A 24,351-nucleotide genomic window follows, 5' to 3' on the forward strand; every position below is an offset into this window, starting at 1 on the left:
GGCAGAGAGTGCAGGGTGAGGGCACTCGTCCCTACTACCTGCACCACGCTGATATAGGAACACCTCACTAGGACTTTATTCAAAGGAAATTTGTTTTTCTCCACAGCTGTGCACCTCCTGGAATATATATTTTTGCATAGGATTTGTCGATTGGCTTGCGAGTGCAATTGTCTGTGGTTCTGAAAATCATGTGGCATTGGCTGGGCACATAAACACATCTGACTGCTGTTATCAGGCACACACTACACATTATGGAAAGACCTCTCCTCTAAGTTACCCCAGTATTAAGCAGTTGTGGCATGATCTCACCACATTAGTGTTTCCCCAGCACCCACAGAAGAGGCCAAGTGGGAAAATGCTAACATAATGACATCACACCATAGCTTTCTTCTTCATTTCCAGGAATCTAAACATATTTTTCCCATAATGCACAGTTTCAGCCAGAGATATTCTGGGTGTGGGCCCTAAACTTTCCAATGTTCTGTGCAGAAGGGATGTGGGGGTGTCATGGCTGCTGGAGAGGGAAGAAATATGTGCTGCAGACCCAGTAACAATCCCCCAAGCCTGTAATCATATAAACAAAAGCATACTATTCATTAAGCATAATATATAGTTTGGCATTCTGTAGGCAAAAATAAAAAAATCACCTGTGGACTATGCCATATATGTATTATGTCTGCATCGTAAGGGATGATAAAAGTGAAAAGCCAAGAAAAAGAATTACATCGAAAACATGTTTTCTTTTTATTTGGCCCCCTTTGCACAATTACCGTATTTCTCTCTATAAGACGCACCAGACCATAAGACGCACCTAGTTTTTGGAGGAGGAAAACAAGAAAAAAAAATATTCTGAATCTCAGAAGCCAGAACTACAAGAGGGATCACTGTGCAGCAAAAGCAGCAATCCCTCTTGCTGTTCTGGCTTCTGGGATAGCTGCGCAGCCTGCATTCACTCCATAAGACACACACACATTTCCCCTTACTTTTTAGGAGGGAAAAAGTGAGTCTTATAGAGCAAAAAATACGGTAGTTATCCTTCTTGATCCACTTGAGTTTCTCAGTTGTTTGCACTTTCTGGTGAATCAGACAGAAGAAAGAGCTAAAATAAAGCAATCAATGTCTCAGCCCACATGCACAAAGAAACAGCTTCTTGAGTCTTGATTCACTTCTCTTTTCAGTGATAAGTGATGGTAGAAACATTGCAGGATTGCAATCTCTGATGCGCAAATGGGCATGGAATACAGAGTAATCTAGAGACCTGGGGCTTACCTAGACATAACAGGGCAGCCTCCTCTGTTTATTCTGATAAAGAGGTAGGAGCAAATAGGGGTCTAATTCTCTCTCTCTCTCTTTCTCTCTCTCTCTCTCTCACACACACACACACACACACTGCACCCATGGATGCGGGGAATCGAACCCTGCTCCCTTCTTCATTTCACTTTGCCTGTCTGCACTCTTATCAGTTAATGCCTGCTCTTCTCCAGCTCAGCACACTTTTGGCATCCAATCTGGGAGCAAAAGTGCCCATGGAGGTAAGATGGGAGAGGCTAGGTTCAGCTCCCCTCACCCTGACCCATCTTTTTGTTGTAAAATGTAGAACTCCAGGATGCAATGTGCCTCCCCATCGTGTGTCATGTAACATGGCCTGTATTTTGGTTGGTTGGTTGATTTGTGGCAGAAGACAAATATGCTACCAAACACAATACACATTCACTGTGTGTCATATCTGAACTCTGGGCATGGGCCTTTCATTCACGTCTCTCTTCAAAACACACTAGAGAGATGATTAAGGAAAGATATTTTATTCAGTTTAAAGAGACGAAGTGCTTACGAATACACAAATACAAAGCTCAAATGCAATCCATGTGGTGTACACATTTTGTATAGAACTGTCAAACCAGAATATCAGCCTAGCCCTGCCATTGGACAAAGTGTGGATGTCACAAAAAGAGAGCAAATCGCTACTCATTTACTTTATTATCAATGCATTTTTATTGCAAGGGTTACTATGCTTGGTTACTATGCACCTTGATGCAGGAGTGGGGATGCAGGAGTGCTCAATAATAAGGCAGCAAAATTTATTTATCCCTTTATTGTATTTATATTACACCTTTTTCTCCAAGGAGCTCAAGATGGTTCACCCCTTCTCATTTAATCCCCTCAACAGCTCTGTGAGGTAGCTTAGGCTGAGAGGGAGAGTGACTGGCCCAAGTGGGGATTTGAACCTGGTCTCCCAGGTCCTAGTCTGACACTCTAACCCAGATATAGGCAAACTCTGGCCCTCCAGATATTTGGGACTACAATTCCCATCACCCCTGACCACTGGTCCTGTTAGCGAGGGATGATGGGATTTGTAGTCCCAAACATCTGGAGGGCCGGAGTTTGCCTATGCCTGCTCTAACCACTGTACCATGCTGGCTTGGATCAACTCTAAATTTACATATAGTCAGCAAGGGTTCCTGCTTGAAACACCCTGGAATTCCTTGTTTATGTAGACAGAGGTTGGTGCAGGATCAAATAATCCTGAGATAATTATGTTTGAAGCCTTCTAGATTCTTTGTGTAAACATGTTTCAGAATTCATCAGGCACTTGCTTTCCTTGCATGTGTATTTTCACTGTATTTTAATACTTTTTTTTTTTTAATTTTAGTGTCTATGTAAATGAGAAAAATGCAATTATATGCAGGTTTCACCCAAGCAAGCACTTCAATAGCTCCTTACAGACAATTCCACTAGTTTACCTTTAGGGTGTTCTGTAATCTCCACACTCATTGCTATTGCAATGCTATAAATGATTTCCTCAAGTAAATGCTTTGTAGAGTGGCTTCCTTGGTGAGGAAACAGAATGAATAGATTACAACAGTTACTGGGGCATTTTACACTCATTAGCTAACCAGCATAGTAGAATTAGTTCCATATATTAAATTCCTGAAATAAATAACCCCCTCTAGTATATCATTTCCTTTTTAAATGGATGGCTAAATGTATTTTCTCCACCAAATGTTTCCCAGCAAATGCGCAACAATCCAGTGGTGCTGTGCAGACACTGGGAATAATTTAACCTTGATGTCCTCTGGCTCATCTTCCACCTGAAGCTCTTTCACCACAATTTGTGTCCACCTTTCATAGTCTGACTCCAGCCCCTGGCTCTGCCAACTTTCCCCAATGTCCTAATGTCAAATTAAAATGTCACACTGTTCATGCGCTGCAAGCTCCTGGCAGTGATTTCCTGTATGGAAAAGGGAAACAATGATAGGTTATGTTTTTAGGGACTCAGACCAAACACTGGGTCTCCGAAGGCATGAATTTATTACAAAGCATCATTAACTGTCGGAATGTGCTCAGATATTTATGGTACAAGTGGGTGGCTTAACTGTATGACCCTTTTGCATTTCTAGTTCTGTAGTACACAAGATGACAGTCGCATTGTTATGTGGAACAAAACAGAGCATTCCCCCGCACCCCACCCCACACCCCCAAAAACCTCCACAGGGAGCATCTTCCTCTAGCCTAGCTCTGTCTGTCCTGCTAAAAATAGAGCCAGCACCCATTTCCTCTGACCCCATTCCACGCCCACCCACTTTTACTGGCTTGTCTGCCCACACCTTTCACACAAAAGGACGAGAGACAAATGTGAGCCTTCTTTCAGGCCTTGGGAATGAGCTGAAAATAGGGGTCTGTCCTTGCCCGCTTCTCTTACATAGCATATCTTGCTGGATGACTCAAGAATGAATTGGAGCATGTCTTCTGTGGACCTGAGTTCAAGAACTGCAGGATTAAGAGTGACTGGAGGGAAGATGGAAAGGAGACCCCCAAATGGAATTGCCTGAAAACGTTCTAAGTCATACTGTTTCTAACTAACATATTGTCAACACAAGGATTGAGCCAGGAAGGGGAAGCTCACCACATAAGTGTTAGCCTACCTAGCTGAAACTGACCAATTGTAAGTGAAATGTGATACATCGTGGCCAGAGCCTCACCTCAGAGGCAGATTTGGGGGAGTGTGACTGGTTCAGTGGCACTGGGCACAGAGCCTTGGGAGCACCACAGCTATGTTGTAGAATGGAAGGTGAGGGGCAGGGGGAATTTCAGCATCACACAGGGTGCTGCTGAAATTTGAGATCCCAAGGTCCACCACTGAGTGTCTGATTGGTTCAGAGGTAGGGAGACCAGCTTTTCAGATACAGTGGTACCTCGCGTTAAGTACTTAATTCGTTCCGGAGGTCCGTACTTAACCTGAAACTGTTCTTAACCTGAAGCACCACTTTAGCTAATGGGGCCTCCTGCTGCCGCCGCACCGCCGGAGCACAATTTCTGTTCTTATCCTGAAGCAAAGTTCTTAACCTGAAGCATTATTTCTGGGTTAGCGGAGTCTGTAACCTGAAGCGTATGTAACCCGAGGTACCACTATAATTGCTACTTCCCAGAGTAGCCAGAGCCCTACAAGAGTTTTGAAACCGAGGGCACAAGGGACAGCCCTGGCCTCTCCAGCTTGGTCCCTGAAACTCTTCTGAGGACAAAGATTGGTTACCTCTTTTGCTACCTACTTTTGCCCAGCCCTGAACTGGCATGTGGCCCTCAGAAGGGAAAGTAGCTCTTAGAATGGAAAAGCCCCATCCCACCCCTGCTTCATAGTGTAAAAGGCAACAAGGTGTTGGCATCCCTATGTGGGTTGCAGCACTAGCTCAATTTCCAAATGGAATACAATATCTGGGATGGCTTCTTTGATATCAAGGGCACAAAGAAAAAGGTGGCAGTTTTTTGCCCGATGACTCCCTTAATGGGACAGTTAACATATTTGTCAGGTAGAAGGTGGTTGACAGCCATTTTAACAAGCCAGTTGTGAAGACAGTATTTTTTACTCCATTTTTTTCCCAGTGTTTATCTCCATTCTCTCCTTAGCCGCTATAATGGTCTCTCATCAATCATTTGCCTGTCCCGCAGTTGCGTTTGCCAAACAGTGTTTGTTCTCCACAGATATCAGAATCCTTCTCATACATGATTCAGCTCGTGCCTGCATACATTGTAGGCTCCCAACTTGGGAATTGTGGCATCCAGATTTATTCATTTTCCCCACTGGCTAGTGAGTGGAAGATAACTGAGCATAAGTCTCGCGCAAGGAATGCAGGGTCTGCGTAAGAGGAGCAATGTGAAATCGCAGTACAAGCTAGCTAGAAAATTGAAATGCAAGGAATAACATATGCCATGCTAAATATTTGATTTGCTTTTTTTAAAAAGAAAGAACAAAACCCTCAACAATTAAAGACATCCTGCCAGCCACGACGTTAGATTCTTCTAACAAGAGAAGCTGTCAATTGGCAAAGTGATGGGCAGTGACAGCCTGAAACAGTTGATTTACACGTTCCACAAGCCTGCAAGGCAAGATGAGACATATTACAGAATGCAAAATATGAATGATGAAAGGAGGCTCAGAGGAAAGACCCCTGGAGAGCCTTCCCAGACTAGCAGGCTTCCTGATATAATAGGGCACAAGCTGCTTAGTGGGACACTGAGGATTAAAGCTAAGTCCCTGGTTAGTGTACGTACTACAGGGAAACCAAGAGCCAGTTCAAAGGATATTTAAAATGAAGTTGTGCTTCATTTGGTACTTGCACTCTGAAGCTGTCTAGCATTGGATGCATTTCTAAAGATATTGGTAGCCCTCATGCAAAGACCACAAGGTTGGAAAAATCCCTATCACTTGGGGATCAGATGTTAAACTTGTCCAGCTGGCAGCATGCCCAGATTCCATAGTTCTTCGGTGAGCAAGGGGGCTGCAGACACTGAACAACTTAGTAGGTCACTGATTATAGCCACTGTGGCACCATGCAGTTCAGAGTGGACTGCAGTGAATCAACTTCTTCTGCCACACAAAGAGTCTAGAATGGCTGAAGGCAACGCTTAAGAATGTGTGCATTAATGCCTCGGACACAGCTTTACAAGTCTAGATTTGTATGCTGACTCAGAGATTGAAAATTTATCAGGGTTTTCAGAGGGGTAGTGTTGCCAGCCTGGATAATCTACCCACATACCCTCAATCATACAGATGCAATGAAGGGAGATGCCCCCATTGCATCTCTTGCCACACTTCTTCTTTTTTATTGCATTTATATCCTGCCTTTCCTTCAAGGAGCTCAAGGTTATCCCCCACCAAGCAGGATAAACCCTTTCCCCTTGATGTGCTGGATTCCTCACCCCCACCCCATGAGATCCTTTAAAAGTGAAACATTCAAAAATTGGCATCCCCCCCCCTGCAATATGAAATGGTACAGTCCATTCTGCCCACTCTCTGAACTACATGTGTAGACCAGCCTCACTCTTCCAGAGCCATCACTCAAGCATCTTTCCAGTACCCAGGCTGGATTTCATTGAGTTCTCTGTCAAGAAGTCCCACTTGAGTCCAAGATAGCTTGTGTCCATTGGAGATCCCTCTGATTCAGGAGGTTACTGACATAGTGATACTGCAGTCCATTGACACCAGACATGCCACGAGGAGTCCTTGCACATAGTTAGAGGTGTGACACACAGCTAAGGGCTGGGTAGAAGGCAGCTGCAGCACTAGGGATACAGCAACCCACAGTGTTTGGAAATTCTGGGAATGAATGCATACAGTATTCAGAGAGGGGGACAGCTCATATTCTTACACTGACAAGAGGGGACTTAGCTATCAGGCTTCCAAGGGACAGGTGGGCATCAGGAGTGGAATGGGGGTATCTCATGAATGCCCAGCTAAAGAGGAATCCAGCCATTTAAATAGCAGCTTGAGCTAAGCTCGGCTCAGGGTACTTTCCATCTTGCAACCCCAGAGGCAGGCAGCACACCAGCCTTAGATGTCTCCAGCACTGCGTACTCACCACTCAATTTTTGTATCAGCACCAAACTGTTTTTTTCCCTGTCATTTGCTAACTTGTTCAGATGTAAAAGAGTGCTTTGTGCATGAGTGTCAGGGCTCCTTGTTCTGTTCCTGGCTTTGCTTATGATTTGGTGCATGGTATTGGAAGTTACAGGTCAAAGATTTTAACTGGTTTAAATGGCTATTCCCTCTCCCCAGGAAAACCTGGGAACTGCAGTTCTGGGAGAGGGTCAGGGTTCTCAAGCAGAGAATGTTCAGCATCTTCCCCAAACTACAAAGCTTCCACTGTGCCTCAGTATTGCCCTCTGTAAATGGAAGAAGGTGAAAGCCACTGAGCTTGCTATGATCACTAATACACAGTGCAGTCTAGTGCATATCTACATTCCAGAAGTACCAGAAGTCTCATTAATCCCAGGTAAGTGTGAAGAGGATTGTAGCCAAAAGGATGCTACTGTATGGATAACTATTAGGATTCCCCACCGCCTCATTTCAGCATCTTAGTTGATAAATCATATTATTCTTTCACTAGGTAATGGATTGCATCTGCATAACTTTGCACATGAACAAAGCAATAGTTATGCTTTAAGTGCAAAAGCACAAGTTATTTGCTTTTTGATGATACTAGTCTGTGTCACAGCAGGCATGATCACCAAGCAGCCTTCAATTTGAGACAGAACGGGAAATACAATGGGCCCCTGTCCTTGTCAATGTTATTATAGTAAAAATAATACCATATTGGCCTGAATATAAGGCTCACGTTTGCCCCAAATTCTGACTGTGAAAAGTTAACATGCGGCTTAAATTCACAACCTTACAAAAATGGGCTTTTACGATATCGCTGCTGAAACAGACATACAGTAAAACAGAGCAGGTGTGAGTGCCTGCAGAATTTTAAGGGAGCGGCTTATATTCGGGTGCGGCTTATATTCGAGGCAATATAGTAATCTCCGCCCCCCTGCCAAAAAATGTGTTGTCCAATTAACTGGGGCACAAATATTTTTAATCAAAATGTTTTAATTTATACATCTAACCCATTACTTGACCAAATGTTGCTAATTGATAACTATCTGTGATTACTGTCATTCATATATTTAACAAGCACCCTTTTATGCAGGAGGCTAGAGACCATTTTCCCATCTGCGGTCTGAAAGGATGTTCACAACTAACAAAAGAATTGGACCAGATGAATTCTGTGTGCAGAAGGTCCCCAGCATCTCTTGGTAGGGCTGAGAAAGACCCTCCTTGAAACCCTGGAGAGCTGCTGCCAGTCAGTGTAGACAATACTGAGCTGGAGGTACAATTGGTCAAGCTCAGTGCCAAGCAGCTTCCTATTTTCACGTATTCATATTCCCTGGAACAACTCAGATACTCCACCAATGGTGGCTGGTGCTCATTGGGACAGAAAGGAGGGAGGTCAAAAGTAGCTGGGAGTCAGAACCAATGACTGGTGGTGCCAACTAGTTCTAGTTTCACTGCCACGCTCTTCCCTGTCGAGTTCTACAAAGTCAACTTTGGGACGAAGGAGGAGGAGGAAACTGACAGCCAGTTCCACCCCATACATGGTTGTCAGTAAGAAGAAAGATTGGTGGGGACGGGCTGAGGTTGGTGGGCAGTTCCCCATTTACCCTAATGAACTGGCCTCCACCCGTGCTATTCCCACACTGGCTATGACTTAACTTTTGCCTATACCTGTTTTGCCTAGCCTCCTCCCACAACTTGACAGGAGCTAGTTCTTACAGTATAATGCACTCCTGTCCCATGCTTCTAGAACTGAGGCTGCAGTTCTGACCCTACATAACTGAATGCCTGCCCCATTGAATTCAATAGATCATCCTTCTGAGTAGTCATGGTTAGGAGTGAACTTTTAGCTGCATTCTGTTTAGCATCAAGAATGACAGCCAGCAGTTTTGTTCGCTGTGGTCGGTTTGATGTTTTCTGCAGGAAACATATGAGGTGTGGAAGAGAGGCACTCGCTTCCAAGCCCATGGTGGAGATGCCTGACGGAGTCATCATTGCCCACTGTTGTTTGGTGCACACCAGCAGGTGTTTGGAGACGTGTCTCCCCGACACATTTTACTGTGGCTCAGTGGTGGGGAATCTCAGGCCTGGGGGGCAAAAGCGGCCCTCTGCTCATCTCTATTTAGCCTCAGAATTCTTGCCAGGCCACACTATTCCGAGTCTTTCTAGAAACTAGCTTATAGTACAAATGTAAAAAAATGACACTCATTGCTCCACCTACTGTTGCCTCCTGCCCCACCCACCACAGGTATTTGGCCCCAGGAGAATATTTCAGATGGGAACACGGCCCCTGGCCTGGAAAAGGTCCCTCCCCCCTCGTAACAAAATCCTGTGTAGCTGTGGAGAACCCATAAAAGTGTCCCAAACATAGCCTTAAAAAGGTGAGCTTTGTCTCCTTTGCCTCTTCCCTGACCTATGAAAAGAGATAACAAGCAGAGCTTTGCATGAAAACACTTGCCAGGAGTACCCCATTTGCATCTGAAAAGCCTGGCATTTGGGAAGTGCCCATCAAGCTGAGGGAGCCCAGGGTGATTGCTGGGAGACCTTATTGCCAGGGACTGTGTAATTAACTAGGAATGACATTGGGAAAGAATGGACAATTACCATCTTATCTAACTCTCGCCTTCCCTTCCAGTGCCTGCCAGGGTTGTTAAACAGAGCCTTTGTTAGATGCAGCATTGCTTCAAGTTGCTTTATCCCAGATTATAATAAGTAAACAATGACAACAATGCCTGCACTTCTGAGAGGATGTCTGCCACTACAGTACCGTCCAAGCCTGCCTTTACATTTACTCAGATCTCAGGCTTGTACACTGACATTAGCTCACTCAAGTTTTATGCACGTAAGGTTTCACAAAACAAAATTATTCTGTTTATCCTTTTCTCCCCATCCCATCACTTTCTCCCCAACATTATCCCCCCCACCCTTTCTTTCAGTTTTGTTTACCAGACTTGCGGCTTCCCCTGACTTCGGGGACACATTCATTGGCTTCCTAACCTTCATTGACATGTAAGGACTCTTGAGTTGGCCTCATTGACTTCACAGGCAAGGAGAGCCTAGTAGTTGAAATATGCCACTTTTGAAGGCTCACACTAACGTGGGATCAAAATGGAAAGGGGGCAGTTTTTAAAACCAAATGTAAATTCTGACCAATGTAAACTATACAAGAAACAATTTAGATGTTGGAAAAGTCAAAAGAAGATTTAAGTATTAGTTGTAAAACGAACACCTCAAGATAAACTGTATGTTATTCAGTCCCTCTATCTGTTTTACTGGAAGCTGGGTAGGTGAAAATTTGATATGTAGTCAGAACTCTACTGGGGGAAATAATGGTTTTGATCCCATTAACTTTAGCTGCTCAGTTAACTACTGAACCTTTTAAGTCTTCTTTGTCTATGGTAGCTTTATGACTCTGGGACAGGCAGGTTTCATTTTTGTTGTCCTCACAGATACTAGTCCAACACTCTTAACCTCCAGATCACACTGGCTCTGGAATGTGTATGAACTGGTAATGAGGAACATTCAAGAAGAATTTTTACCCAGGTGAAACCTGAGAAGCATGGCTACTGCTTAAACTAAAAAAATACTGAACTGGTGGGTTCTGAATGTTTCACCATGTGGAATCCTAGCTCTGGTGTGATGCCTGCTCCACCATCTCAGGTATTCAGAAGATCCAGAGGAAGGGATAAAGGAAGCATCACAGGTGCAAGCAAGGGCACTCTTGTTTGGGGAAGGATTTATTATTATTATTATTATTATTATTATTATTATTATTATGGTGGTTCTGCTTGAAGTTCTCTTTCCCAACAGTTAATAAAACCCAGATGTGATGTTTCTGAAGGTGTTGCCTGAGCTATCAGGGTTTGCCACATCTGACAATGAATGACCATCAAATATGCTACAACTTTATTTCTCCTACTATGAACTAGGTAGTATTTGCAAACCTGTTATGGGTGCTTGGAGGATTCAGTGTTTGTAGCTGGTTTACCCTCTCCACCCCCACAATTCATCATTTATTTTGGAAGACTTTGCTGCTCTCCCCACGTAGCAAGACATTTATCTTCAGCTTTGTATTATGGTAAAAATGGGACAGTGTGTCATTATCTTCACTGGTCTTATATTGCCACCACCCAATCTTGTTTAGTTTCCCAAGTGTGGAACCCCAGATTTTTAAGATTGTTGGAATTGTATTTGACAGCTCCATTACACGTGAAATTATTTACATATCCCAAGCCAACTGCAAGTGGAATTATTCCAAAATGAGATTCCATGCAATATAACAACTTATTGTGCCCCATGCTGAGGAGGAGGCTTCTCTTTCTCAGTTTAGATTCTTTTAACCCCATAAGGCAGATTAAAAGAAAAGCTCTTTAAAAAACATAACATTTGGGAGCAATCCAAAGAAAAGGGTGTGCCAGTATTCCAGTGAAATCACTGAAATGTAGTCTGCAATCCAATACACATGTCTATCAGAATAAACACAATGGAAAATGCTTTTATTGTGCTGTTAACATATAGGTAGGTGCTTAAACAATACAATTCTGTGCATGTCTTTTCAGCAGTAAGCCCCACTGAGTTCAACGGACTTACTCCTGGGTGAGAATAGGATTGCAAATTTGGGCTTTATATGAGTTAAGTCTCATTGAACTCACTGGGGTTTACTTCTGAGTAAGAAGTGCTGTCAGGCTCATTGATTTCTGTGGGATTCTCAACTTTTTTTTACATACCCACTCTACTTTGTTAAAACTCATTAACTCAAACAAGATTAAGAATCCATTTTAGCGGGGTGGGGGTGGGGACAAGTCACCAAGCCAAGTATCCATTGAATATATGGCTGAAGTCAGCTTGAGAATTACCACTGCAATTGGTCCCTCCCTGATCTTCAAGTCAAGAGTTGTACAAGGCAGACCTTGCATAGACTGGACAAGGGAGACAACCTTTATTTGCACTTAAGAGAGAAGTTATCTATAGAAGAGAGGCACCCCTTAAGGTAGGAAGGGAAATCTAAACTGAACATAGTGAATGAATGTTATCAACATCCTAGAAATCTATAGCCCAAAGGGCTGAAACCCTCCAGTCCTATTCTCTGAAAGTGGCTCCATTGATTTCATTGTGACTCTATAGAGTAAGGGTTTCAAGAGACTGTATATTTGAAAGTACAAGAACCACTTGTAAGAAATACAAGGAACCACAATACCAGGAATAACATTTCTCCTGTAGTAACTTTTGTGGGGGTTACCACATAATTTCAGAGCTATTTCTTCTGATTTGCACAGATGTGATGCTACTTGCTCAATAACCTTTGCAATGCAATGTTATCTCTCTAACCTTCACACTGGTAACTAATAAAAATCAATATTCTGCGGCGGTTTATTAACAGTATAGGCTCACATGTGTGAGGGTCTATATGTTAAAGCATATAGCCATTTACTTTATGGTCACTACATTTTTGGGGGGTGGGGGGGAGAATCCAACTTGAGGGTGATGATTTATTATTTATTAAATTTCTGAACCACCCTTCATCCGAGGAACACGGGACATTTTACAATATAAAAGCGCAAAAATACATAATGTAGTAACAAAGCAAGCAATTGTGCACGTGCGCAGACACACATCACACAGTTTCAAAGGCCGTAGATTAATCAAAAGCCTGGGAGAGGAGCAATGTTTTTGCCTGGCACCTAACAGTTCTAATGCAAAGAGGAACTGATCACCTGTCAGAATTAGGAGTTATACCACTCCCCTAGAAACATGTGGAATTGGGGCGTGTAACAAGTTTTACTACAGTATACGGCCAAAGTTTGCAGACAATGGGCTCTGTCCCACCTGGGATTACAGCTGCCACATGGAACATTTTTAAGCAGTGACCACAGAATATATGATCATCTGTTTTCCCCATATTTGACTTACATCCTCCCTAACCATGTTTCTTGCTTTGTGATAGAAGATGTTCTCTGAACTGGAACTATTCTAACCAATACATAGATTTAATTTTCCCCTGTGGTATTTAGTTGCTGCTGGATCAGCATTAATTAATAGCATTGGCCAGCCATAGCACAGAGCAGCAGTCTTCCAACTTTTTTAGACCCAGGACCCACCTTTAACATGCATTTGGGGACCCATTTCTAATTTATTTCATAACTATATATCGGTATGGTTGTAGTGCTGCTGCTGCTGCAACCCACCTTAGACCAGGCTATGACCCAGCAGTGGGTCCTGACCCACCAGTTGAAGATCAAGGGCATAGAGCAATGCCTGAACAGGCAGAGTAGGCAGAGATCCCATGGAAACTCCCCTATGAACTCTGTCAAAAGACATCTCCATCTGCCCAATCAGCCTGCCACCTTTACCCATTCTCAGTTTTAGACAATGGAATGTTTCAAAAATTGCATAGACACCCACAAACTAACATTGGCAAACTATCCAGGAATAACTTGCCAGTGACATCTGTCTTCTTTGAAGGGTCAAGTTTAATGCCCAACTTGCCTCTCGGTTGGTAACAATTTCATTAACCTCATTATTCTACAGCCTGGAGATGGTATTATTTTTATTTTTAAAGGGAATTAGTCAATGCCTTTCTCAGAGCTCCATTGCTCTCTTTTCCAAAGATGTTTACAGTGTGAGCCTATACATGTCTACTCAGGAGTAAGTCCTACTGCGTTCATTGAGACTTACTCCCACTGTCTAACACTGCAGCCTTAACAATGCGATCCTGTGCATGCTTACTCAGAAGTAACCCCCATAACAGTCAATAGGATGTACTTTGTCATAAGTGTGCGTGGGATCGCCGCCTTAGCTCTCCAAACGAGATTTCAGTGCACATTTTCCTTTTCACTGACAAAAAGAAAACAATCGCTTTCCCACCACACTGCTCACAGTAAAGAAAGATTCTAGCATCTTGGTCAGAAGTTCGGTCATTTTTACTAGTTAATTAATACCCTGTCTCTTTAAAGGACCTCACCGTTTAAATTTCTCCTTATTCAAGTTAATTACCCTGCAAATTACATTAGCTGCCAATCCCATCTCTCTCTCACACCCCCAAAAAGCAGATCCCCAGAGGCAACTGCCTTCAGTGCCAAGTCGCTCTCCCCGCCCCCGCCCCCAAAATGCCAGAGCCCAGTAGGCTCAGGTAAAGCCCTAAGGTGCAACCTTCGGTAGGGTGCGATTATCTGGGAAAGCGATCCATAGATCCGGGGCTCCCCCCGCTCCAAATTCCATCACTCCCTGAACGGAAAAGGCTTTTTCGCTGTCTGAAATCCCCAGCCACCAAACGGGTGTCGCTGCCTTCGCAACAGAAAAAGCCAACGCCGTGCGGACTCACGTAGGATCAAGAACTGGCGTCTTCCCACAAAAATCTCGGCCACTTGGGGGGCGGGCGAGGTTAGGGGGAAGAGCCCTCGAAGTGAGGAATCAGCCCCGTCCGTGGCGCTAGCACCGTGTAAACAAAGGAAGAGCTCCATCTCGGTATCCCCATCTCGCCCGTGGGCAGGTAAAGAGAGGCTTACCTTATGAGGTTCTGCAAGCCTTGCTTGCTGGAATTCCGCCTCAGGATCGCGCTGGTCATGGTTGGGGAAATGAACCCGGGGCAGGCGCTGAACTCCTGCCTGCGCGGAAAGCCGCCTCCTCCTCCTCCTCCTCCCTTCTCTCCCTGCTTTTTAATAATCTCGTTAGATAGTGTGCGCGCTCTCCCTCTCTCTTTCCCTGTCCAGGAAGTTCTGCAGCTGGTTTCCTTTTGTTTCTCTAAGCCCCCCTATCCGCGTCTCCCCCCCCCCCCCAGCCCTGGTCTCTTCCACCTCCACGTTCTCCTTCTCAGACTACTGGAAATGTCAGGGAGAAGGAAAGCTTTCAGCTAGCTAGCAGAGGTGAATCCCCTCCCTTTCTCCCATCTGATTGCAGAATAAACTCAGGGGGGAGTTTAAACTGCCTGGGACACTTCCCTGCTTCGTTAATAATTCACTGCATTTCTAGCCCACCGTTTCCTCCAAGGAGCTCAAGGTGTATGGTCCTCTCCACTCCGTATTTAATCCCCACAACAACCCTGTGAGGTAGGTTAGGCTGAGATGCATTCCCTGGACCAAGGTCACCCAATCAGCTTCATGGCCAAGTAGGGATTGGAACCCTGGCCTCCCAGCTCCTAGTCCAACACTCTAACCACTACACCACACTGGCTCTCATTCATCTTTTGGTCTTTCTCTTTCGCTTCCACTTCCCATTTGTCTTCCCTTCCCTTTCTGGTCCATTCAACGACCCCTAGCTGTTTCCCTATTATGTAATCACAAAGCAAATGTTTGCAAATCAATAGTATGAAGGCAGGCTGAAGGCATTTCTTAATAAGAGCTGAGCAAGTGGCTGAAGATAAATTTATGTGGCTGCTAAAACACTTAAGAGGCAATCCAATTGAGCTCTGTTGAAAAAAACAGTGAAGCTATGGGCCAAGTCTGCTGGTCCACTGTAGTCCAGTAAACCCCCATGGAATCAGGGTTATCAAATACCCCACAGAAGGCACAAACATGTAGGATTTAGTGTGCAACTGGTGTGTAAATTGTTGCTGATGATAAGAGCCAGTGTGGTGTAGTGGTTAAGAGTGGTGCACTCATAATCTGGTGAACTGGGTTCACGTCTCCGCTCCTCCACATGCAGCTGCTGGGTGACCTTGGGCTAGTCACACTTATTTGAAGTCTCTCAGCCTCACTCACCTCACAGAGTGTTTGTTGTGGGGGAGGAAGGGAAAGGAGAATGTTAGCCGCTTTGAGACTCCTTCGGGTAGTGATAAAGCGGGATATCAAATCCAAACTCCTCTTCTTCTTCTGGATTAAGCCAGTGGCCCATCTTGTTGAACAATCCATAGCAGCCAAATCACACAGTACTCTCCCAATGGCTATTCAGAGGCATCTTGCCTCCAGCAGTTGAGGTGAAACACAGCCCTTGTGGCAAAGTAGCTGTTGATACCCTTATCCTTCTGGAATTTGTCTCATCATCTTTTTAAAGCCATCCAAGTTGATGGCCACCACTGGGAACAAGTTGCATAGATTAACTAGGAGTTGTACTAAGAAGTTCTTTCTCTGATATGCCCTTAATTTGTCCAACACTGAATTTACTTGGATATCCCCAAGTTCTGAGTGTTATGAGAGACGGATTAACTTTCTCCACCATGCATAATTTTGTAAGTCTCTATCATGTCTCCTCCTACTTGCTTTTTCTCTGAACTTAAAAGCCCCAGATGTTATATTTTTCTTTCCTCAGAAGGGATTTGCTCTATCCCCTTGACCCCTTTCTTACTCTTTTCCATACCTTTTTTTGAGGTGACAACATAGGAGAGAGCTCTGCTATATGTTCATCTAGTGCATGTGTGATGAGAAGCCACTGCTACTCATGGTTCCCCAGAGTCTGCTCACAAAGTGGAAAAAACCAAGTGTGCACATCAGCTACAGGGAAGTTGCCCTAACTTGTGAGATGGGGCAATTTGCATTATTGCGTAATGGAAAAGCTATAGGAAATTATAAAATACCCTCTCCCCACAAACCAAATCTTTCCAGTGCAATCAATTTGATAGGGACGGTGAAAATAAGACAGGGTCGTCAGAGAACTTTAGAGTGGAAAGGCAAGCACCTCCAAGAACAAATTTGCAGGCATAGATAGCAGAGTCACAGTAGCTCATTCAGGGACTGTGAACTTAGACTGGGCACCTTTTCTATATTACAGTGAGCCAGACATACATCAAGGGCCTGTCCCCACAATAGTGGAGGCACTGCACCAAATCTGGTACCCTTTTGTTGCCCAACCATGATGAGACCGTGGAGCATCCAACAGGGGAGGACCATCACATTTATACCCTGCTTATAAGCTTCCTGGAGGCCCCCAACTGGTCACTGCAAGAAGCAGTGCGCTTTCTCAGTGCAGAGAAATTGTGCTACTGGGAACGGAAGAGCTGGGAGTATCCATTATTTCCCATGTACTTCACCTGCTGCATAAAGAAAAAGACCTGTCTGGACTCTTGTCTTGACTCAGATGAAGATTGGGCAAAAGCAAGAGGAAGACTTAGCCAGGCTAAGACAATGGTGGCTCTGTGTTGATAGGTGCCATGGTGAAGTTGCAAAGAAGGAAAACAGCATTTCAATAAGAATAATCTCTTGCTGATTTCTATTACAAGGAAGTCTTCAGCTAGATTATACTGGCCAATCAAGCCAACTATGCACTGACATCAGTGAAGAAGTGTTACGTAGGTCCTCTGTGTTCAGATACTTTAGGATCCATCATGTGAGATGAGTGGTTCTAGATTGTAAAACGCTTTACCCATCTTCTCCCCATGTGAATCATTAGAACCGTAGTTCTGTGAGGAGAGGCCAGACATCTTGAAACAAATTCTCAGCACCCTCATTGAACTGAACTCCAACAATCCTTTAGAGAAGCCAGGACAGTTATTTGGGCAGAAAGTTTGTTTGTTTGTAGATATATCTGAAGTCCTCTGGTCCCTAAAGGAAAGCATTCCCAAGGGCTTTAAATGAGTTAATCTGGAGTGAGCAATTTAAAGGCTGAGGGCAAGGAGTCATAGCATCACCAGCCGGGACTGGAGCTAAATGGAAAAAAAAAATGGTCCAGTGGTTGGTCACCATGCTCTTATTATAGCCTGGTATGCAGCACAATTCATAGCAAACTGAGGAGGGGCAGAGAGGAATGTGAAAAGCTGACTTTGGTGACAAGAGGGAGGCTGGGAGCATGGTTGTCATAGGGGACAGGGTAAGCATGGAGCAGGACAAGGCCACTCAGCTCAGTGGCCTTTACCAAAATGATTGCACAGGCAGTCCATCTGGGTACCACCATTGTCCACAATGGTGGGGACATGTGCTGATGCAAGGGAAGACTGCGTGTTCAAACCCCTGATTTACATGGATTGCCGCGACTGGATGTTTATAAAGGAAAATCAGCTCCCTGCAGGAGCACTGCACATGCCTTTCTCTGTGACTGCCCCCTCCAACACCTCACAACTTCTCTTTCCTCTGCCCCCACCCTCATTCCTCAGGCATCATGTAAGTCTCAGTCCGCAATGATATGATAGGTGAACACTTGTATGCTAGCAGATGAGTTTCCAAAGCCAATAGGACAGTTAGGATCAAGGAGAAGGATCAGTCTGAATGGCAGTAGGGAGGGGTGGGCAATGGTGAAAGCAGATGGAAGGAGAGAAAAGATAAGTTCTTCTGGAATTTTTGAGGAATGAGTCAGCCATTTAGGTGAGTAGATGCTGCAACAAATGGAGTTGTTTTAGTCCAAACATTGGGTGAAAGATGCCCTGGCCGGAGCAGCAAATAATTCATTGTCATAGCCAATAGACAATGGCTTGCTGGTTCCAAGGGTATGCCTAGATTTGCCACAAGAGATGAAGAGTGTTACTCTTGCAGTAGTACCACTGTGACTTCCTGTGCTAGGAGTGTCTAAACTTTTTTCAAAGAGGGCCAGATTTGATGAAATGAACATGTGGGAGGGCCGTCCAAAGGAAGTTTGGGCCCCCCCCAGGAAGTTGGGCCCCCCGAAACGGACTTTGGACTTGCCTGTCCTATGCTATGGTACAGCTGGCAGAAACTATTGTTACATACAAAAGAAGGAGATGGAACAAAGAGACCCTACTTTATCCTCATTCTCTGCCCTCCCAACAGGGCTTCTTAAAATTTAGAACTGCCCAGTGATATGGGGTTATAATTTGTGCTCACATCATGTGCCACTACCACACACCCGTGCATTTTCCTCGTGTTACACACACGAGGAAAATGCATGACATTTAGAAGCCAAGGAATGGGAGAAAATCTTCAGAGCTGGAAATTTGACAGCACTAATGAGGAAGAGTGTTGTGTTACTTTCATGTTAGAAACATTGATGAATACTCTGCAGAGGAGTCTTCAGGGAGTGTCTTTGGTCGGGGGGGGGGGGGAGGGAGAAACTGGTCCATCTGATCATGTTCTGGGGCTCTAAGGAAGCCTGGACTAAAGTACATTTCACATTGTTATCAGTCACTTTTTACATCGCCTAGCATAATGAAATGTTTGCATGATCGGGATTTTTAAATTGCCCTTTTTCCCTTGTAACTACCTACTTTGGGTCTGGCTGCTATTTTTAAAAAGTCCTTCTTGCTGCCCACTAAGAGAAGACTACCATCACAATCTTGTGACATGCAGAAGGGAATCAAGACTGCATTCTCCCAGTAGCCAAGAAGGGTTGTGATGAAGGATTGGACTCTGCTGACATTGCCATGAATGTCTCTCTGTTGTTACCCTCCATCCCACAAGGCTAGCCAGGTATTCACCTTAGCTTTCCCTGACCCATAAGGCGATACATTTTACTGCTCGCATGTTTATGTACCGCTTAGAGATTTCACATACAGTGGTACCTCTGGTTAAATACTTAATTCGTTCCGGAGGTCCGTTCTTAACCTGAAACTGTTCTTAACCTGAAGCACCACTTTAGCTAATGGGGCCTCTTGCTGCTGCCGCGCCGCCGGAGCACGATTTCTGTTCTCATCCTGAACCAAAGTTCTTAACCCGAGGTATTATTTCTGGGTTAGTGGAGTCTGTAACCTGAAGCGTATGTAACCTGAAGCGTACGTAACCCAAGGTACCACTGTATTAAGCTGCTTAGAAATAACTTCAAATAATACAAAATAAAATAATATCCTTCTCATACATTGAGCTACCATCTCCTGCTGAAACATCCCATTGTCCTCTGTCTAGGCCCAGTCATGTATTAGTTAGGAATCTAAACAACTGTCATGATCACCACAAAAATGTCCCAAACTAGTAATGCACAGAAGCCCCTCAAACAGCCAAAACACACCTCAAAACAAATGACAGGGGGAAACCTTATAATAATCAGGCAACCCCCACAACTAAACAACCCTGTGAAAAAGCTAAAAAACTTCATGTGAGTGGTGATGGGGCTATGATACACACACAGGCACCATGCTACAGATTTCAGGATTAGGACAAGAAGCAGTGGTAGATTTAGGCTTGTATTCAGCTAATGTTTACTTGAAGTAGACCCATTGAAATTACACTGTTTAAGTGTACCCCACATGAGCTTACTCCAAAACAGGGGTACAATAAGAATGAACTCCAAAGCAGGGGTATGTTGCACAGTAAACCATGCAGTGCAAACACAGCCGAACTGAGAAGGGGGGCAGTTATCAGCTCACAGCAAAAGAGGAAGGGTTTAAAGGTAAGAGAAATTTCAAGGGAGGAAGTGAATCAGTCTTTGTGGTGGGTGGGAGGGAGAGAGCCCCAGAGAGGGAAAAGGACACCAGCCTTCATTAATTACACAATCCTTTTGCTATGTGGGGCTGGTTGCAAAATCATCAGAAAGCTAAAACATGTTTGGCAAGAAGAGAGGAAAAAGTTCTAGCAAAAATCAGTTCTGGCTAGGCCTCCTTACAGAGCAGGATGGGCCTGCATATATATATATATATATATATATATATATATATATATATATATACACACACACACACACACACACACACACACACACACACATATATGCATGCACAGTATATAAGACCCCAGTATAAACGGATAGCAAAGCAGCCTGGTAGTAGTACATCTGTCACCTGGAAAGGAAACAAATACATTTAGGGTGCTTCTGGGGGAAGCAAATTTTGTTCTATTGCAAACAGGTTGTTCATATATATTTTTTCTGTGTGCAAGTTAGTTTCCACACATTTACCCTTCCCATACATCAATTCATTCCCTTGTGCTAATTTTTAGATTGTAAGCTCCATGGGGTAGGGACCTCTTCTCCTGTGCTCAGTAAATTGCAACACACAGTGATGGTGCCATAAAAATGACAACAACACAGCAAGGATGTTATTTGCAATGGCCTCCACATGGGGCTGGGAAAATAGTTTTGACATTGAGTGGCTAACAAATGGCTAAAATAGCGAGTCCCCCCCCCATCCCCCATTTCAGTGAGTGGTTACAGGTGGAGTGTCAATTCTAATCCATATTAAGTGTTGTGAGTGTGGGACTAGAAAGAGTAATTGTTCTGGAATAATGTAACAGATGTATATGTGCCATGTGTGAGCGTGTGGTGATTTGGTTAGCTTGGCAGTAATGGGGAGTGTGTGGCTCCTCCAGATGTTGGAATCCAGTTCCCATCACCCTCTGCCAGCATGCCAGGGATGATGGGAGGAGGACTACACATTGCCCAAACCTGCTCTGAACGGAGCTGACAAATTACTCCAGGGGAAAAGAGGGGATTTTCAGCTTCCTCTTGCTGAGCAAAGTGCTAGGTATTTCCTCAACGTGTATGGCGGTCCTTTTCAGATACACATAGGAGCCATCACATTCTTCTGGCTAATATTTAACTTTTCTGTGTTTTCCATACCAGTTGATATCTATTCTTTTTCAAGGACATTTTCTCTTCTATTTAATTTGCTAATCTGTTCTCTGTTTATAATTCTACCAATATATCTGCAGGCTCTGCACAGTTCGTGAAGCAAAAGTGAAAGTGGTGCTACTGTAGATGGATCCACCACTGTACACTGTGATTTGCAGAACAACAACATCTCGCTTCATTGGCCGAGGGAGCCAGCGTACAGCTTCCGGGTCGTGTGGCCAGCATGACTAAGCCGCTTCTGGCGAACCAGAGCAGCACACGGAAACGCCGTTTACCTTCCTGCTGGAGCAGTACCTATTTATCTACTTGCACTTGGACGTGCTTTCGAACTGCTAGGTTGGAGGAGCAGGGACCGAGCAACGGGAACTCACCCCATCATGGGGATTTGAACCACCGACCTTCTGATCGGCAAGTCCTAGGCTCTGTGGTTTAACCCACAGCGCCACCCACATCCCACACAAAGATGTACCATGGCTTAATAAGCCAAATTAGTGTTGTGCAAAAATGCTGCTCAGTACCTTAGCTGTGATTTGTTTACTGCCAAAAAATCACATGAAACCATGATTTGTTTTTGGCTTACAAACCTTAGTTTGTCTTAACTATGACTTAGTGTCAAATGTAAAGCTAGCACACTTTCTTAACCATGGTTTGCTTTGCCAGACAGACACCAAATGATCATTCAACTAGGCTTGAGCCAAGAGCAGCTGGAAAGCAAACCAAACTCTGGAGAAATAAACCAAGGTTTGTCTGATCACCTGTAGGATTGCTCTTGTGTGACACATGTCTTGAACCACAGCTGGGGAAACTTTTTAAGCCCAAGTGCCACATTCCATCCTAAGCAACCTTTCAGGGGCCACTTGACTATGTTGGGTGTGGCCAGAGGCAAAAGTGGGCATAATAAGGAATATGAATTTTACCTTTGTACTAGTTTCTATACAAGCGCTCCTACCCTCCATCCAGGCAAAAAGCATCAAAGAATGGTGCAAGAAGGGCTGATGAGGAATGTGGCCTGAGGAGAGTTCTGAGGGCCAAATGAGAAAGGCCTAAAGGGCCACATGTGACTCCCTGCCACTCTCAGACCTGAGGTTCCCCATTCTTGGCTTAAACAAACCAATACTGTTACATGTATACCAGACTGCCTTGTTATTGGTAAATTAAGATTTCTTAAAACTAAAGAAACCTATGGCACCTTGCTAGAGCAGAATCCCACTGCAAGCAAGTTAAGATGAAGACATACTTTGCAAGAGGTCAATTGCACGTCAACTAAGGCTGCCGTACAAGATTTGGATGCTCAAAATATCTGTATCACTGAGAGCAGCAGAGCCTTTGGCACGGTGGACAACTTTTATTTTCTCTCTCCACGAATAGATTGGAATATTCAGCTTTTGAAATCTACATCCCCTTATGGAAGTTTTGCAGAAACTGGGGTTTGGAAATTATATCTTTTCCTAAAGATTGGCTGTGCTGTAAAGATTTGCTAATTACATGTGTCTATCGTCAGGGGGTAGGATCCCATTAAACACAATCCCTTTCATTTAACTAGGGCATTAGGTTAAAGGGCTGAGCGCTTCAAATGATAATCCCCATGAAACTAGAGCTTTAAGAGCTGTATCCCATCCTCATTCTTTCAACAGCACTTGTTTGCAAATACTGTTGCAATTCCCAGGCAGAACAGCTTGGTACTGGGGGCAAGTTTCAAACAAACTGTTACTAACCAAGGGAACAATCACATGAACAAATTCACATAGCCATAGGATTGCAAAAGTGGAAAGTATCTCAGCTCATTACACTGACATGCGTTTCTCGATACCCAATAATCCCAGCAGATTACTCTGTATCTACAAAGCTATTGTGTTCCTCGCAAAAGACACAGGGACATCATGCTTTGCAAGGAAAAAGCTTAATAAATATAATAATAATAATAATAATAATTTATTATTTATACCCCGCCCATCTGGCTGAGTTTCCCCAGCCACTCTGGGCGGCTCCCAATCAGTGTTAAAAACAGTACAGCATTACATATTAAAAACTTCCCTGAACAAATAAAGTAACAAATAAAACAGAGAGAACAAATAAAAGAACAAATAAAAAGAACAAATAAAATAAAGTCCTGCTAGTCAGTTCATAGCAAAGGGGAGAAGAAGACAGCAGGTATGAGTGAGGTATAGCAAGACAGATGTGCCAGCGATATATGCCTCAAACACATGATCTAGGAGTAAATTTGAATGTGCAGGTATCACACATTGTACCACTTCGGACTCCAAGCAGGATTGGCACAAGAGTTTTCTGCCTGATGCAAAATGGTGCCTCCTTCCCCGCTTCATTCCACGTATAAAAGTGGGCTAGACCACCAGCTGAATCCTACCTCAACACTGCAGTACGCATATGATATGTTTGTATCAGCATAGAAATGTGGGTTTGTAGCTCAAGCAGACGCTGTGGGGTCCTCCTGAATCTGATTTTTGTTTCACACTTGGATGCATAGTGTTGTCCCGGGAGGACTCAGTGACTCAGCTCCTTTGGACAATGGAAGACTCCTTGCCCACACGTGTTTCAATGTGTAAGATGGAGGAAGAACAGCAGTGTTTGCAAACCACCGAGAGATCATTAGGTTGAAGCTGATCTCTAATTGCGAAGAACCAATAACTGTCAAGAAAGTGTGAAGAGCCTGTCCAGAAGGTTCAGGAATTCCCCTTTGACTGTGGTAATGAAATAAGCCCACCGCAGTCCCTGTGTCATCTTGCAATGACCAGGTATACACAGGTGTGTTATGTTAGTCCCAGATGATAAAAAGACACAAACTACTGGAATGATTTGGGTATGACCTCCTCCAAATGCTACTTAGTATTCCAGCGCCTTTTGTTTTGCCACTGCCGTTGTGAATGTAATCCTCGTGTGTATGCCATAACAGTCCCCATGTGTACAAAATATGGATGTGCCCTTAAAAGCCTCTGTATTTATTAATATGATATCCAGTGCGCAACTTCTGCTTTAATCTCTGAATGCCTGGTGAAAATTTTTCTATGGCACCAAACTTACGCAAGCAATTAAAAAAAAAAAATCTCCCATAGAAGCTAGCTGGTTGTCTCTGATTTGAAATT

General features: G+C 44.0%; 1 protein-coding gene and 1 long non-coding RNA gene across 3 annotated transcripts in view; one reads left to right on the forward strand and one right to left on the reverse strand.

Moving 5' to 3' along the window:
• Positions 1-24,351, reverse strand: part of LSP1 (lymphocyte specific protein 1) — a 78,173-nt gene that overhangs the window by 36,573 nt on the left and 17,249 nt on the right. The window contains exon 1 of one of the 2 annotated variants that reach the window (XM_079987423.1): positions 14,377-14,631. The exons of the other annotated variant lie outside the window; for it this stretch is intronic. Within the exon in view, the coding sequence (XP_079843549.1) occupies positions 14,377-14,435 (59 nt within the window). The 5' untranslated portion in view covers positions 14,436-14,631. Of the gene's footprint in view, positions 1-14,376; positions 14,632-24,351 lie in introns of those variants that run through there. 2 annotated transcript variants of the gene reach the window in all.
• Positions 17,987-21,762, forward strand: LOC307222692. Its single transcript, XR_013841848.1, has 3 exons — positions 17,987-18,099; positions 18,985-19,158; positions 21,331-21,762. It is a non-coding gene; the product is annotated as an uncharacterized lncRNA (long non-coding RNA).

This window comes from Podarcis cretensis (assembly GCF_951804945.1).
Source record: "Podarcis cretensis genome assembly, chromosome: 1".
NCBI lineage: Eukaryota > Metazoa > Chordata > Lepidosauria > Squamata > Lacertidae > Podarcis > Podarcis cretensis.